Consider the following 13,473-nt stretch of genomic DNA (forward strand, 5'->3'; position numbering starts at 1 on the left):
GGGGGGGGGGGGGGGGGGGGGCTGGCCCAGGAGCACTCCGGGCCTGTGGAGGTACTATGTACACTTTTACAGAGCTTGGGAAGGACCAGAGGAAAAGAGAGGATGTAGAAAAGGGGCAGCGGGGACATGGAAACTCCTGTACAGTGGCGACAGGGAAGAAAAAAGGCACAAGGACGACGACCCCAAACCATGCAGACGAAACAAGGCCTGTGCAGCACAGCAAAGCAGTGGGGCCTGGCAGGAGGGCAGGTTCCCCCAACCCAGGGGCCTGGCAGGAGGCACAGCCCTATCCCCCGGCCCAGGGGCCCACCAGAAGGTACGGTCTCCCCCCTCCCCAGGGGCCCGACAGGAGGCGCAGTCTCCCCCAGGCAGCAGCCTGCATGGGCAGCCATGGCCGTGCCATTCTCAGCCACCCGCAGCTCATGGCAGATAGCCTTCCCCGTACAGTCCCAGGGAGAGAGGAGGAGCCTACAAGATCGGAGTGACATATGACATCACACTTCACCAGGGTCTATGCTTTTAGAAGCCTTTCCAGAAGGCAGCCGATTTTCTCAGGTAGGCAGCAGAGTGTGGCAGAAGGGCCTTAGAGCTGTTCTGCCACAAGGCTAGGGCAGGCCCAGAAGGTCCCTAAGGTCAGCAGGTCAAGGGAAGGAACCTGAAGTCACATGGGGGGTATGTGGCCCCTCTGGCTTACAGCCCCCTCAGCAGGCACGGCCGGGGTGGGGGGGAATGCCAGCACTGAAGTCCTCAACCTAAAACCCTCCCCAGCGCTTTCAGAGTCACTGTGGACCTGCCAGGCAAATAGTCATTTCCTTGGCATGGTGACCATCCCCAAACTTCCCTGGCTTTTAGGTTTAAATTTGCTAATGCATTGAACACACAGAGCCACAGAGCACAAAAAGTGGCTTAATTCCTCGCTGAGCCACCAGGCCCCTGCAGGTTTCTGCTGGTTATCAAGCCCTTTATTGGAACGGAAGTATCTACACCCCCGGACCGCCAGACCTGACTGGGTTAGAAACCAGACTTGCCAGCAGATGAGGGCTCCAGAGCCACCAGAACATAGGCCGGGATGCTGGTTTGGCTACTAACAGTGGAAGAGCTGGGGGGATGCTCGTCCACCCAGCCTGAAAACGGATCAGAGATAAACCCCACAAAGCCAGCAAGAGTGCCCTCTTCGGCTGTGCAAGTAGAGAACTGTTTCTGGGGCTGTCGTCAGGGGTACAGCCCTTCCCGCCCCTGACTCCAGAATGGGCCCGTGTGCGATTCTGTAGGCACCAGGCAGAGACCTGCCCACGCAGGTTTGCTTACCCCCAGGCTGCGGAAAACAGCTGGATACACCAGTTCCTGAAGGCATATGGCTTCCCATGCTGGGGTGAGGGATCTGCTCACTTCTCACCACCCATCAAAGCCACCACCGACACCCCCACCGTTAAGGTAGCACCTGGATTAACAGACCCTGCAGCCAGTTCTACCCCTTTTCTCCACTCCTGACGCGGAACATTCTAGTCTCCACCTTGGGCTACACATCAGCATGGCCTGGGGAGCTCTTTAAATATCTGGATGCCTGGGCCACACCCAAGCCAATTAAATTGGAATCTTGGGGTGGGGCAGTGGCCGGTTCACTCAGCGGAATTTCGAAAATCTTCCCAGGTTATCCCACTGTGCAGCCCAAGCTGAAAACCACTGTTTCCGGTCCAAGTGCTTTGGGAGGTTCTTGGGCTCTGTTTTTGTAATGGTAAGAAATAAAGTCAAAATAAAGGAATTTCCCTCTGACAATTCTCAAAGAATCTACAAGCTTAAAATAATATGTCTAACTTGGCCAATTCAAATTTTAAAATATGTACTTTTTTTTTTTTTACTAGAACTTTATAAAGCTCATTCACTGATTCTGCAAATTGTTTGGCTTTCTGTTGAATTAAGGATAGTCAAGTGCCGTGTAAAATGTGGGTCTGTTGAAGGACCCTCTCCGGGTGCCCATGAAACACCTCACAACTTCAGAAGAGTTACTACTAATCCCTACTTGGTAGAGTTGCCCGGTTTAGCAAAAACAAACAAACAAAAACAAATCAAAACAAATCACACCTAGGGCACTCAGTTAAGTTACAATCATCTGGGGAGTTCTTCAAACATTCCAACAGCCGGGCCACACTCCACACCAATGACACTGAACGTCTGGGTTATCAGAATTTTTAAAATCTCTCCATTTCAGACATGTCCCAAGTACTGCATGGAACAGAACAACTCCTGGGAGGTCTGTTCTGTTCGCCTGAAATGCACACCAAGTGGGGCATTGTGGGTACCACCTGGCAGCTGCAGCAGACCTCCCAACTAGACAACAGACAAAGGAGGGGGCAGCCCAGGAAGGGGGCGGGGTCTGCCGCACCTGCTCCCAGAGTTAGTACCTCTGGGAACCCTCACTGGAGGCCATGGGCCTCCCGCGGACTAGCTCTCACGCGTGGAAGAGCACTTAGAAACACCAACTGGAATGACAGCCTAGGTTTCATAAGACAACTTCGGCTGAAGAAGGTTGGATGGGTGATGCTTGGGTGAAGATGTGGAGTTTCACCTCACTTTAAAGTCGGCCCTCTTCCAGAGACCCCCATGCCCAGCACCAGGATGGTCCAGAGGGGCCTTTCAGACTCAGGCTTCCTCAGGGAAGCCACTCCCGAAACGCCCCCTTCAGGAAGGGGGCAGCAAAACACTGCAAGTCGATGGCTTTCCACCCGCTTTTCCAAAAGCAGAAATTCCCATCCCCATAGTGACTGTGTAATCCAGGCCTCTGGGGCCTTCTCTGGAATTCTGTATCAGTGCAGCTAAAGGGCACAGAAAGTTTAACATATAAAATGCTCACCCCTGGGGTGAGTCCTGCATGCACCAGGACCTTGATGTGGCTGGCCTCCCTAGGACTCCTTCCAGTGGAAAATCCAGACTAAAGCCAAGTCATGATACGTCTTCTTTCCTTTCCTTTAGTTGGGGGCCATTCCCGCCTCTTAGCAAATTCTCAAGAGACCCACTCCTCCTGCTTTCTGCTGCTGCTGCTTCTAAGACCCCCGGAGGTGCCCAAGGACACCAGTGTCCTACGGGCTTGAGAGACTCCCAGAAGACCGAATGCCCTAGTCTGCTTGGGGTGGGTGACCCCAAAGTCCTGAATCAGACCAACGCAGCCCCATTATCTGTGGCGTGAAACAAAGCCCACACATGGGCTTAGAGAGAAACCACGCGATCCAACAACAGCAGAAGCTGACCGGCACGGAGTGAAGACCGGTCCTGCCTTTGTGAACAGGAACCATTCATCCCCCAGTCCCCAAGCCCCTCTCCACCCTCTACTGTCTTCTCTTCTCTGCAAACACCCCTCAAGGCCTCTCCCCAACATGCCCAGACTTTCCTTTTTCCACCGGAATTGCTGAAGACAACAAGAAACTGCAGGTGAAAAAATAAGACCATACATATTTATACATACTCGGATTAAGGAAACAAATCAAAAGCCATGTACCACTGAAACAAATAGGAAAACTCAAAGTGCCCTATCTACTTCCAGCTGCCCAAGACAAAAGATCACATTAAAAATCCAGAGGGTGCATTTCCCCTACGTGCCACTGAGGATGGAAGGCTAAGGTTTCCATACAACGTCCAACTGTGTCTCTCACCAGCACACCTCGCAGGGCTGAGAATGGAATGCAAGAGTGTTTCTAAAAGCTGGGATCCCAGGTCAGGGGTGGGGGTGGGGGACACCCAGCTGAGCCAAGCCCAGAGCTCAGAATCCCCAGGCCTTGTGGAGACCAGGGAGCTGGGCAGCAAGGAAGGTCCACTCCCAGCCCACCGATGCCATGGAAACAGTCCCTCCGTGCTTCGCTTTTCCTAAGATGCAGCAGTGGGAAGGAAACGAACAGGCGAGTGAGCGAGCTCCTCCCTGAACAGCAGGTCTCTGGATGGCCCATGCCAACACGTACTGCAGACCACCCCCCCCCCGGTGTCCCCCGGCTCCTTCCTTTGAATCCCTTTATTGTACACCCAAGTTAAATGCTGCTTATGTTTCACGGTCTTAAAAATAAAACAGAAAGAGGTAGGTAAGCGGGGATTGGGAAGTGTACAGGGAACTCTAAAAATACCAAGAACTCTTGGAATGAAGGTCGCCCCACGCTAGCTGGGCCTCTGCAGGCCTGAGTCCTTTGGACACACAGTGCCCAAGGATCGCGGGAGCTGCCAGCTGGGGAGGGGTCTTGGGAGGGCCTGAGCACCTAGGCTTCAAAGGTGGTCAAAGGTTGGGGAGGATGTAGTCGTCGGGCATTTGAGTTCCTGAAAAAGATCAGACATCGGCTCCCACTCCCGGAGGGAACAGGGACTGGTGTGAAAGAGCTTGTCTCACTAGAGCATGTTTTAATCCTCCTCCCCAGAGGTAGAATCATTTTTGTCCAGATTCTGATACGCCATCTTCCAGTTCTTGTTATTAAAGTAACTCCCGATCGCAGACCTTGTCCCTCCCACATCCAGGACTATCTGCCCCTGCAGACAGGCCACAGAATGAGGGGACAGGAAGGGCACAGATGTCACCCACACCCACAGCCCCAAGCTCACCCCTTGCTGTGTGCACGGCTTCCCCCACATACACACCAGTACACATGGCGTGGTGGCCGGAGATACATTTACAGTGTGTGTGTGTGTGTGTGTGTGTGTGTGTGCACACGCGCGTGCGCGCGCACGCGCACTCAATTGCGTGCGTGGCCTGGCTTGGGCTGCATCCCCAAGCAGGGTCTGCCCCTTGGTCCCAGGGTCCGGGGGTCTGAGTCCCCAAGGCTGCTCTGTAGCCAGCCCTTGTCTCAGTGTTTGATCTCAAGGATGGAGGGGTTGTGGTCCAGGATGGCGAGGATTATCTTGTCCATGTACTGCCTCAGCCGGAAGTTGATCTCCTCCTGCTCCTTCAGGGCTTCCATGAGCTGGAGGGAATGGGAGATGCAGGTCAGAGGCCAGGCCCGGGCTCTGGTGCAGAGGTAGCTGATTGCCAGCTCACATGTGAGCCAGTGCCCGACGACCAAGAAGCTCGGGAAACCCTGGGCAAGGCAGGCCCCAGGACCAACCTTGGCACTCAGCCACCAGAACCAGCTAAAGCAGCAGCCGCTCACACCTGAGGAGTGTGAACTGTTCACCCGCCCAGCCCCAACCCCAGGTGGTCTGTGGAGGGACCCAAGTGGGACAGGCTGAGGACACTGGCCAAAGACATTTCTGATAAAGAACGACACCCCGGGACGCCTGGGTGGCTCAGTTGGTTAAGCAGCTGCCTTCGGCTCAGGTCATGATCCCAGCGTCCTGGGATCAAGTCCCACATCGGGCTCCTTGCTCGGCAGGGAGCCTGCTTCTCCCTCTGCCTCTGTCTGCCATTCTGTCTGCCTGTGCTCGCTTGCTCTCCCTCTCTCTCTCTCTGACAAATAAATAAAATCTTTAAAAAAAAAAAAAAAAAAAGGAACGACACCCCAAGTCCCAGGGCCCTAAGTCTCCTACGGCTTCTGGCTGTTTCCTCTACCTGGAATGGTCCTGTCACCACCCCAGCCCCGCCTGTGTGGGTCCATTCCTGATGTGTCCTTTAGGAGAAAATGTTGGTTCTGTCCCCAGGTGGGAGCCCCCCCAAGACTAGGGATGGGCTCTTAGCTCTGTGTCCCAAGCATGGGGTTAGGTGGTTTAGGGACTTCTTCCAATTGATGTTAAAATGTGACCAGGGCATTACTGGAGGCCTTGGCCTTCATAACCGCACCCTAGTAGGGCAGAAAGGATGGACTTCGGTTCTGGAGACCTGGGTCCTTCACTCCCAGGCTGGGTGATCTTGTGTCCTGGTTCCCCAATCTGCAACATGGAAGCGTCCAGAAAGCCTTCTAGTTGTCAGAAGATACAGACAGGCAGCTGCTCAAGAAAGGCTAGGGTCCTTCCCCTCTTGGCTTGAGGGAGAGGAGTTCTAGCCTCTCCGCACTACCTGTTGATGGAAGCAAGCATGCTGATCCACGGCATGCTTCTGGTGGAGCAAAGACTCAAACTCCACTCTGTTCCCAAACCCGGGCTTCTCCCAGCACGTGCAGGACATCAGAACTGACGCAGCTCCACCTGCAGGCTCTGGGCTGCTTTTCCTGCTTGGGTGGCCTGGGGCTTATTATCACAGCACACAGGAACTGGACAGGACTCATAGAGGAGGGGCCAAGGCGCCAAAGGAAGAAGGAATGGGCACGTTACCTCATCACGAGAGGCTGTGTCTATTTCTGCAGCCAGAGACTGGGCTTTGGTCTGGGTGGCAAAGAGGTTCTTTGCTTCATAGAGGCTGAGGCTCAAGATCTGTCCATTCAAGTCATCATTCTGATCCCGCAGCTTATGATTCTCCTGTGCAGGAGGACAAAGGCAACATCAGCTCCCAGAAGCATCCAGAACCCACCAGAACCCATTTCTTGGCACTCACTGTCTCCTGACTGCTACCAGTACCCTCCCCTCGTGTGTGTCATGGCCAGCTCAAGAAGCCTATACATGATGCGGCTTCTGCCAGGCTTAGGGTGGAGGCCTGGTTCTTGGGAGGTCACAGGGTCCTGAGGAGGAGTTACAGGCTTACTCGGGGGAACTGCATTTCCAGACAGGGGCAGGGCTCCTGTCTACACTTCCTCCCTGGGGGAGGATGAGCCAGAAGAGGAGCTCCTGATGCCCCACGTGGGGACATGGCCCACTGGGTAGCTCCTTTTCCAACAGCGGCCCTCTGTAAAGAGTGAGGCTCTAGGGTCTCTGGGCCGGCAGGCCAGATCTAGGCTCCTTCTGTAGCTGGGTTCAGGAATCCTGCTCCGGGAGAACTCTTTCCAGGGGCACCTTTCCTCCTGAGTGCTGGTGCCCCACCGTGCCCTGCCCAGACCCCATGAGCCGACACCACATGCTAGCATTTGTCCCAAGTCTCCTAAGTTCTCACACCTGGGACTTTGGACATCCTGTCATGAACGAGGAAAGGCTGGGGTTTTAGGATTGCTGTGGGGTGCGGGAAAGGCCGATTCAGGGGTGTAACTTAGAGCAGTTACCTACCCCCAGGGTCGGGCTGCTAGTGGGGGCTTCACTCACCAGCACGCCCTCCCTTGGTCTCTGCCCCCCACTGATCCCACTTCCCCCAGCTGGTCTCTGATCATGGGACTGCTCCCGGAAGTTATTTGAAATGGAACCCTGGGCTTGGGGTCTGCTTCTGGGAGGAGCCAACACAGCAAGACACCAATCCATAACTGGGTAAAGTCTCACTCTCCCCCCATCACCAAGGATAGCAGAGTGGTGTCCAAGCAAAGGCCCTGGGGTTTGCATGAGACGCATCTGGGAGGGAAGCCGCCTTGCTGAGCAGCGAGTTGGGCCTGAGCAGCCCTGCCAGCTGGGGGAAGGTGGTGCCGCAGCTCTGGGTTCCTCTGGGGAGACCCAGCCCTCGGGGATGGAATGCTGCCCGGTGCCCACCTGCTTGAGCCGCTTGACCTCATGCTCCAGCTCCACCTCGCGGGCCCTGGCGCTGAACTCGCCCAGGCCGGAGGACGAGCTGCGACCCCTGCCCGGTCGCTCGCAGTCCAGCTTGTACATCTGCAGGTGCTCCAGCTCCTTCCGCAAGTCCTCGATGAGCTGTGTGGGAGACAGGCAGGTTGGCGGTGGCGGGGCCGGTGGGAGGGAGCCCTGGCATTCCCCACCACTACCCCCCAACCCGGGCCCAGGACCCACCTCCTGCGTCGCCTCCCGTTCCTTTTGAAACTCTAGGCGGTTCTGCCGCAGCTTATCCATCATGCGCTTGTACAGGTCAGTCTCATCCTTGAGCCGCAGGCTCGTGTCCTCCAGCCGGTCGGACATGCGCTGCCGCTCCTGGAGTGGTGGTGGTGGGGGTTGTGGGGAGGGTGACCGGGTCAGGGCAGGGCAGTCCCAGAGAGGTTCCCTATGCCTTGGGGACTCAGTAGGGATCTGTGTCAGCCGTAGGCACAGAGCCCTTGGAGCATGGCTTAAAGAAATAGCCAGGGGGTGCCTGGGTGGCTCAGTGGGTTAAGCCTCTGCCTTCAGCTCAGGTCATGATCTCAGGGTCCTGGAATTGAGCCCTGCATCCGGCTCTCTGCTCGGCAGGGAGCCTGCTTCTCTCTCTCCCTCTGTCTGCCTCTCTGCCTATTTGTGATCTGTCAAATAAATAAATAGAATCTTTAAAAAAAAAAAAAAGAAAAAGAAAAGAAAGAAAGAAAGAAACAGCCAGGTCCCTTAGGATTCTAGAAACACAGCTGAAAAAATACCAGGCCTCTGACGTCCTTCAGTGGTGGCAGAAGAAACCTGAATCAGGGTGGCCAAACAGAAACTAACCTCCTTCTCTCTTTTTTATTTTTTATTACATTCACTCTAAAAAATAAACTTGGAGGGCACCTGCGGGGGCTCAGTGGGTTAAAGCCTCTGCCTTTGGCTCAGGTCGTGATCTCAGGGTCTTGGGATCGAGCCCCACATCAGTGTGTGTGTGGGGGTGGTCTCTGCTCAGCAGGGGGCCTTCCCTTTTCCCCCCACCCCCCCCCGGCTCTCTGCCTGCTTCTCTGCCTACTTGTGATCTCTGTCTGTCAAATAAATAAACAAACAAACAAACAAATAAATAAATCTTAAAAAAAAAAAACTTGGAAAATCAAAAATATAGAAAGACAAATTACTATTCATATTTTATTGCCTGTTGTTGCTGCTGTTAGGGCAATTCTGTTAGAATTCCAGAAACTAGCAACTGAAGGCCTTTGTGGCCAACATTGCTTCTCTGGGGATTCAGTTCAAGAAGGGGTAGGCACCTGGGTGGCTCAGTTGAAGTGTTAAGCATCTGCCTTCAGCTCAAGTCCCAGGGTTCTAGGTTCGAGCCCCCAGTCAGGCTCCTTGCTCAGCGGGAAGCCTGCTTCTCCCTCTCCCTCTGCCCCTGCTTGTGTTCCCTCTCCCACTGTGTCTCTCTGTCATATAAAATAAATAAAATCTTAAAAAGAGCAATAAAATACCCAAGTCTGAGACACCCAGACCTGCCGCTCACCTCGTCCAGCTTCTCCGTCTGTGCCTTGAGCCGGGTCACTGTTGTTCTGAGCTCAGCATTTTCCTCCTCTAGCTGCTGCACCCTGGGGAAAGGAGAGGGGCTTAGAATAGATCGACAATTTGCAGCGATTCCCTGCTGCCTGGATGAGGGAAGGTACCAGAAAGCAACAGAGAGCAAGTAAGAGCTTCCTGTCACCCAAGGCAAATGGTAAAGACACTGAATGACCATCCTTATGTTTTTGATAAAAGAAAACACTCATCTGTGAGTAAGAACACAGGATTCTTTCTGCATGTGTCCTCACAGCCTGAAACAACACAGGGGATGTTTTTCTGCTAAACAGAGAGAAAGTCCTCCTGTGGCTGGCTGTGGCTGGGCCTTCCTGTTAGAACTCACACTCAGGGGCGCCTGGGTGGCTCAGTGGGTTAAGCTGCTGCCTTCGGCTCAGGTCATGATCTCGGAGTCCTGGGATTGAGTCCCGCATCGGGCTCTCTGCTCAGCTGGGAGCCTGCTTCCTCCTCTCTGCCTGCCTCTCTGCCTACTTGTGATCTCTCTCTGTCAAATAAATAAAATCTTTAAAAAAAAATAAAAAAAAAATAAAAAAAAAAAAAGAACTCACACTCAGAGAGGAACAGTATTTGCTTGTCTTTCTCCCCCTGGCATTGCCTCCCAGACTCTCTGCTCAGCTTTCCAGCAGCTGCCTCCGCATACCCACAGACATAGATTCTGACGGTCGTAATCCTCTGTGTCAGTGTTCATGGGGGGCCATGCTAACAGGATTCCACGGGGAGACACAGGCCAGGTACCCAGGTCATCGTAATGACCTGAGAAGGGGGCCCGAAGTTGTTATGTCAATGGCAATGGAACAGGGAGGGGTCATTTCTGCCTCTGATCCCTACAGAACATTCCCTCTCCTTTGCACTTGTTCCTTCTTTCCTGGAGCATTGGCTTCCAGGCCTCCACTGCCCTCTGGGCTCCCCATGGCTCCCTAGGAGCACAGGGGCAGGCGTCCTCTCTGCCAGGGATCCAGGTGGCCTCCAAGGGGCTTCACCAGCCTGACTCATTAGTGAGGGCCACGGGGCCCTGACTCACCTGCCTTCAGGTCACTCTGGTGGGCCGGGAGGGAGGGATGAGAGATGGGGGAACAGAGGCCCAGGAAAGGACACGGTAGTCCAAAGTCATGGAGCTAAAGAGTGACCAACCCAGATTCCCAGGTTGTTGCTCCTCTCTCTACCAGCCTCAGCTTCCAGCAGCTATCCCTGCAGCTCAGAAGCCCCGAGGAAACCAGGCCCTGCTTCTCCATTCACCTTGGCCCCTGGGGCCCGGGGTCAATGCACCCAAGTGTTCAGGGTCAGGGAGAATCTGACAGCAGGGGGAGCTCCGAGCCTGGACATCAGACCCAGCCCAGGACAGGCGAAAGACCACAGTTTTTCCACCTGTTGTCTTGATAGACTTGCGCTGTTTCCAGTTGTACCTGGTGTGAAAGTGGGACTACAGAGGTTCTGTCATGTACTTCCCGGGAAACACATCCAGGTGCTCAGCTCTCAAGAGGGGAACTGTCAGAACAGGAAGCCTCCTTTCAGGCTCTGTGTTCCGATCTCCATGATGGGGATAGTGCCTGCCCCAGGCCTGCACGGGGACTGGAGGGCGTGTCGGAGGGCAGAGGACTCTGGGGGAGGCCCTGTCCCTCTCGCCAGCCCACTCCGGGCAGGGGCCCACCTGGTGTTGAGCAGCTCGATCTCCGTGCTCTTCTCCCTCTCCAGCTTGCTGTAGGCCTCACGGTGCCGCCGCGCCTCTTCCTCCAGGGCCTGCTCGGCCATGGTCTCCTGATCCTTCACCATCTCCTCCAGCTCGTGCACCCTGTGGGGGGAGGGCACACTCTGGTCCAGCGCCAGCTCTCATGGCTACTGTCTTCCCACCCCAAACTTGGCTGTGACTCTGGGAGCCCCTGGCCCCAAGACCCTGGCTCAGTAACAGTCCCACTGTGGAAAGTGGTGGCCTATTTTCCAAGCCTGGGGGTTGGCAGCTGCACTGACATGACTTTGGGACACCACATCACAGAAGGGGAGGTGGACAGGCCAAGTTCACCACCTAGGGGAGGAGCTGGCGGTTGGTCCAGAGGGGAGCAAGGCTGCACGGGGAAGGTGGCATTCCCAGGCCAGGCATGGAGAATTATGGCAGGCCTCACCCTGGCTGCATGAAGCAGCCCCCAGGACCCCTGCTTCTCTTTCTGCTCTCCTCCTTCCTGGCCACTGCCCTCTGACAAGCAAGTCAGCGACTGGCTGCCTCGATTCCAAAAACAGGCAAGTCTTTTGATAGTGGCCCTGAGTGTGCCAGACCCAGGATAGGGCTGGGTCCCACTGGCAGCTCAGCTAATGGAGCAGTCTAGCATACATTTCACTGGTAATAGTTCCTCTAGGAGGCTGACCTTCTGGGGTGTCCAGGAGAACCCATCTTTGGACTCTACAAGGTTGAGGACCAGAGCCCCGCTGGGGATCATTTTACCAAGTGTGATGCCATCCTGTGAGGACCACTATACTCTATATGTGCTACCTCGCTGCAGTCACGGTGAGTGGGCCTGGGCCCTTCCACCAGCAGCAGGTGCAAGCCCCCGACTCACACCAGCCATCTCCCTCTGCACAGCCTATCCCCAGATGGTTGGGGGGTGGGGATCAGACTCTCCTCATTGTTGGTCAGAGAAATAGAGTGGATCCCAACTCCTGCCCACCCTGGGGCTGCACACCTGGAGGTCAAGGTCAAGCTCCAACCCATTTCTGAGTCCCAGAGACCAGTTCTGGGGTACCTACAGGGCTACATAGCAAGGGGCTGATGCATCATAACATCTAGAGGGGAGGGACAAGACATGCGGGTGATCTCCCCAGCTTTTCTCAGGGGCCCTCACAAAAGAGACCAACAACTGCTCCCGAGTCACAGCCAGAGCCCCCTGAGCAAGCCCCCTGCCCCGACCTGTGCACCAGCTGCGTGTTCTCCTGCTTCAGCTTGCTTTTCAGGTCCCCATTGGTTAGGCTGTCATTCTCTAGTTCGGTCACCTTTTTTTCCAGGAAGCTCACCTGCAAAAAGGGAGGCAGTGGTGGGGGAGGAGGAGACCCTTGAGCCCACAGGACGGAGCAGCAGAAACCGTGGCACGGATGGTCAGGCCTCCCGGGGGACTGCATATGGAGGGTGGGGAGGGTGTGGGCATATGTGCCCACATTATCAGGGCTGCCTTTCCCCACCTCCTGCAGCGAGGACAGGGTCTCCGCCTCCCAGGTGCCCAGAGAGCTGTGGGCACGCTCCCCACGACCCCCAGAGAGCATGCACACATGAAGCCCGTCCTCCAGCCTCCTAGGACCCACCTTCTCCGTGATGTCATTGTCACAGGAGTCAATGCTGTCCCGGAACAGGTCCTCAGTGCTGCCATCACTGCTACTGAAGTTGCTGCTATGCATGAGCTGCCTGTGGGAAGGAGGGAGGCGGGCTAAAGAGGCCAGCCCTCTGGGGACTGCAGGGGTGAGGGAGGAGCAGGGGGCTGCAGAGGCTACTGCACAGGCTCCTCCTGAGGTCTCCCCCCAAGACTCAATCCCCTCCATCAAATCGGCTCTGCTGCATCCCTGGGGACCCTGGGAGAGGTCAGAGGGAAGGAGGCCCACCCAGACTGGGCAGGGCAGTGGGCTGGGTGGGTCTGCAAACAGGAAACATGTGCCTGGGGAACTCCTGCCAGAGGCAAAACCCAGCTCTCATTCTCCAGCGGCTCCCACTTTCCGCTCCCTGCCAGGCAGCAGCCCGCATCTCTACCAGCAGGCTCTCCTGTCCCAGCCCTGCTCCTGAGCCAGAGCCTGGGTGCTTACTGCCAGCAGCTCCCAGAGCCCCAGGAGTGGACCCAGCCCAGTCTGTAGGACAGCCTGGATCCTGAGATCCAGAGTGGGATCCTGGAAGTGCCCAGAGGTCAGCTGTGCAGGCTGTAACCTGGAGCCACGTGACCAGTTCCAATGGGGTACCTGCCGTCCAATCTCTGTGAGCAGGAGCCCTGGGAGGTGCTGGTCCAGCTGCTGGCCCCAGAGTGTGGAGAGGGCCACTAAGGGCCGGGAAATGGGCTGGGTCTCTTGGGGCATCCTCAATGTGCCCGCCTGAAGCTCAAACAGCCAGGGGCTGGGGAGAGGCCAACTGGTCCAGCGCCAAAAGGTGCAAAGTGTGAGGGCGGGAGGAGTGGGGCCCTTCTTTTTCAGAAGTAGACCTCTTCCGGCCACTTGGCCTGCACTTCTGGGATTCTTCATTCCCCTCTGGGCGCTCAGCTGGCGGCCCTGGCAATAGGAACAGTTAAGGGAGACAGCATTCAACCCCTCCTCCCAAGGGGGGCCTTACCGTCCGAAGGCTGTGCTAGAGATCTTCCTGTTAGGGCTACAGAGAGAGAGAGAGAGAGAATATATATATAAAGAGAGGACAGTCATTGAACAGAAGGGGCT

The 13,473-nt window shown here is 55.7% G+C and overlaps 1 protein-coding gene across 4 annotated transcripts in view; it reads right to left on the minus strand.

The window, feature by feature from the left end:
- Positions 1-3,432: 3,432 nt before the first annotated feature.
- The window catches only part of RAB11FIP4 (RAB11 family interacting protein 4), a 113,615-nt gene continuing 103,574 nt past the window's right edge, over positions 3,433-13,473 (minus strand). For all 4 annotated transcript variants that reach the window (XM_059380507.1, XM_059380511.1, XM_059380509.1 and 1 more), the window contains 9 exons: positions 13,373-13,408; positions 12,367-12,466; positions 11,978-12,081; positions 10,730-10,870; positions 9,014-9,095; positions 7,705-7,842; positions 7,450-7,608; positions 6,217-6,360; positions 3,433-4,934 (listed from right to left, as the gene is read on the minus strand). In XM_059380507.1, coding sequence (XP_059236490.1) covers positions 4,818-4,934; positions 6,217-6,360; positions 7,450-7,608; positions 7,705-7,842; positions 9,014-9,095; positions 10,730-10,870; positions 11,978-12,081; positions 12,367-12,466; positions 13,373-13,408 — 1,021 coding nt within the window. In that variant the 3' untranslated portion in view covers positions 3,433-4,817. The remainder of the gene's footprint in view (positions 4,935-6,216; positions 6,361-7,449; positions 7,609-7,704; positions 7,843-9,013; positions 9,096-10,729; positions 10,871-11,977; positions 12,082-12,366; positions 12,467-13,372; positions 13,409-13,473) is intronic.

The sequence above is a fragment of the Mustela nigripes genome, chromosome 16 (genome assembly GCF_022355385.1).
Source record: "Mustela nigripes isolate SB6536 chromosome 16, MUSNIG.SB6536, whole genome shotgun sequence".
Lineage (NCBI taxonomy): Eukaryota > Metazoa > Chordata > Mammalia > Carnivora > Mustelidae > Mustela > Mustela nigripes.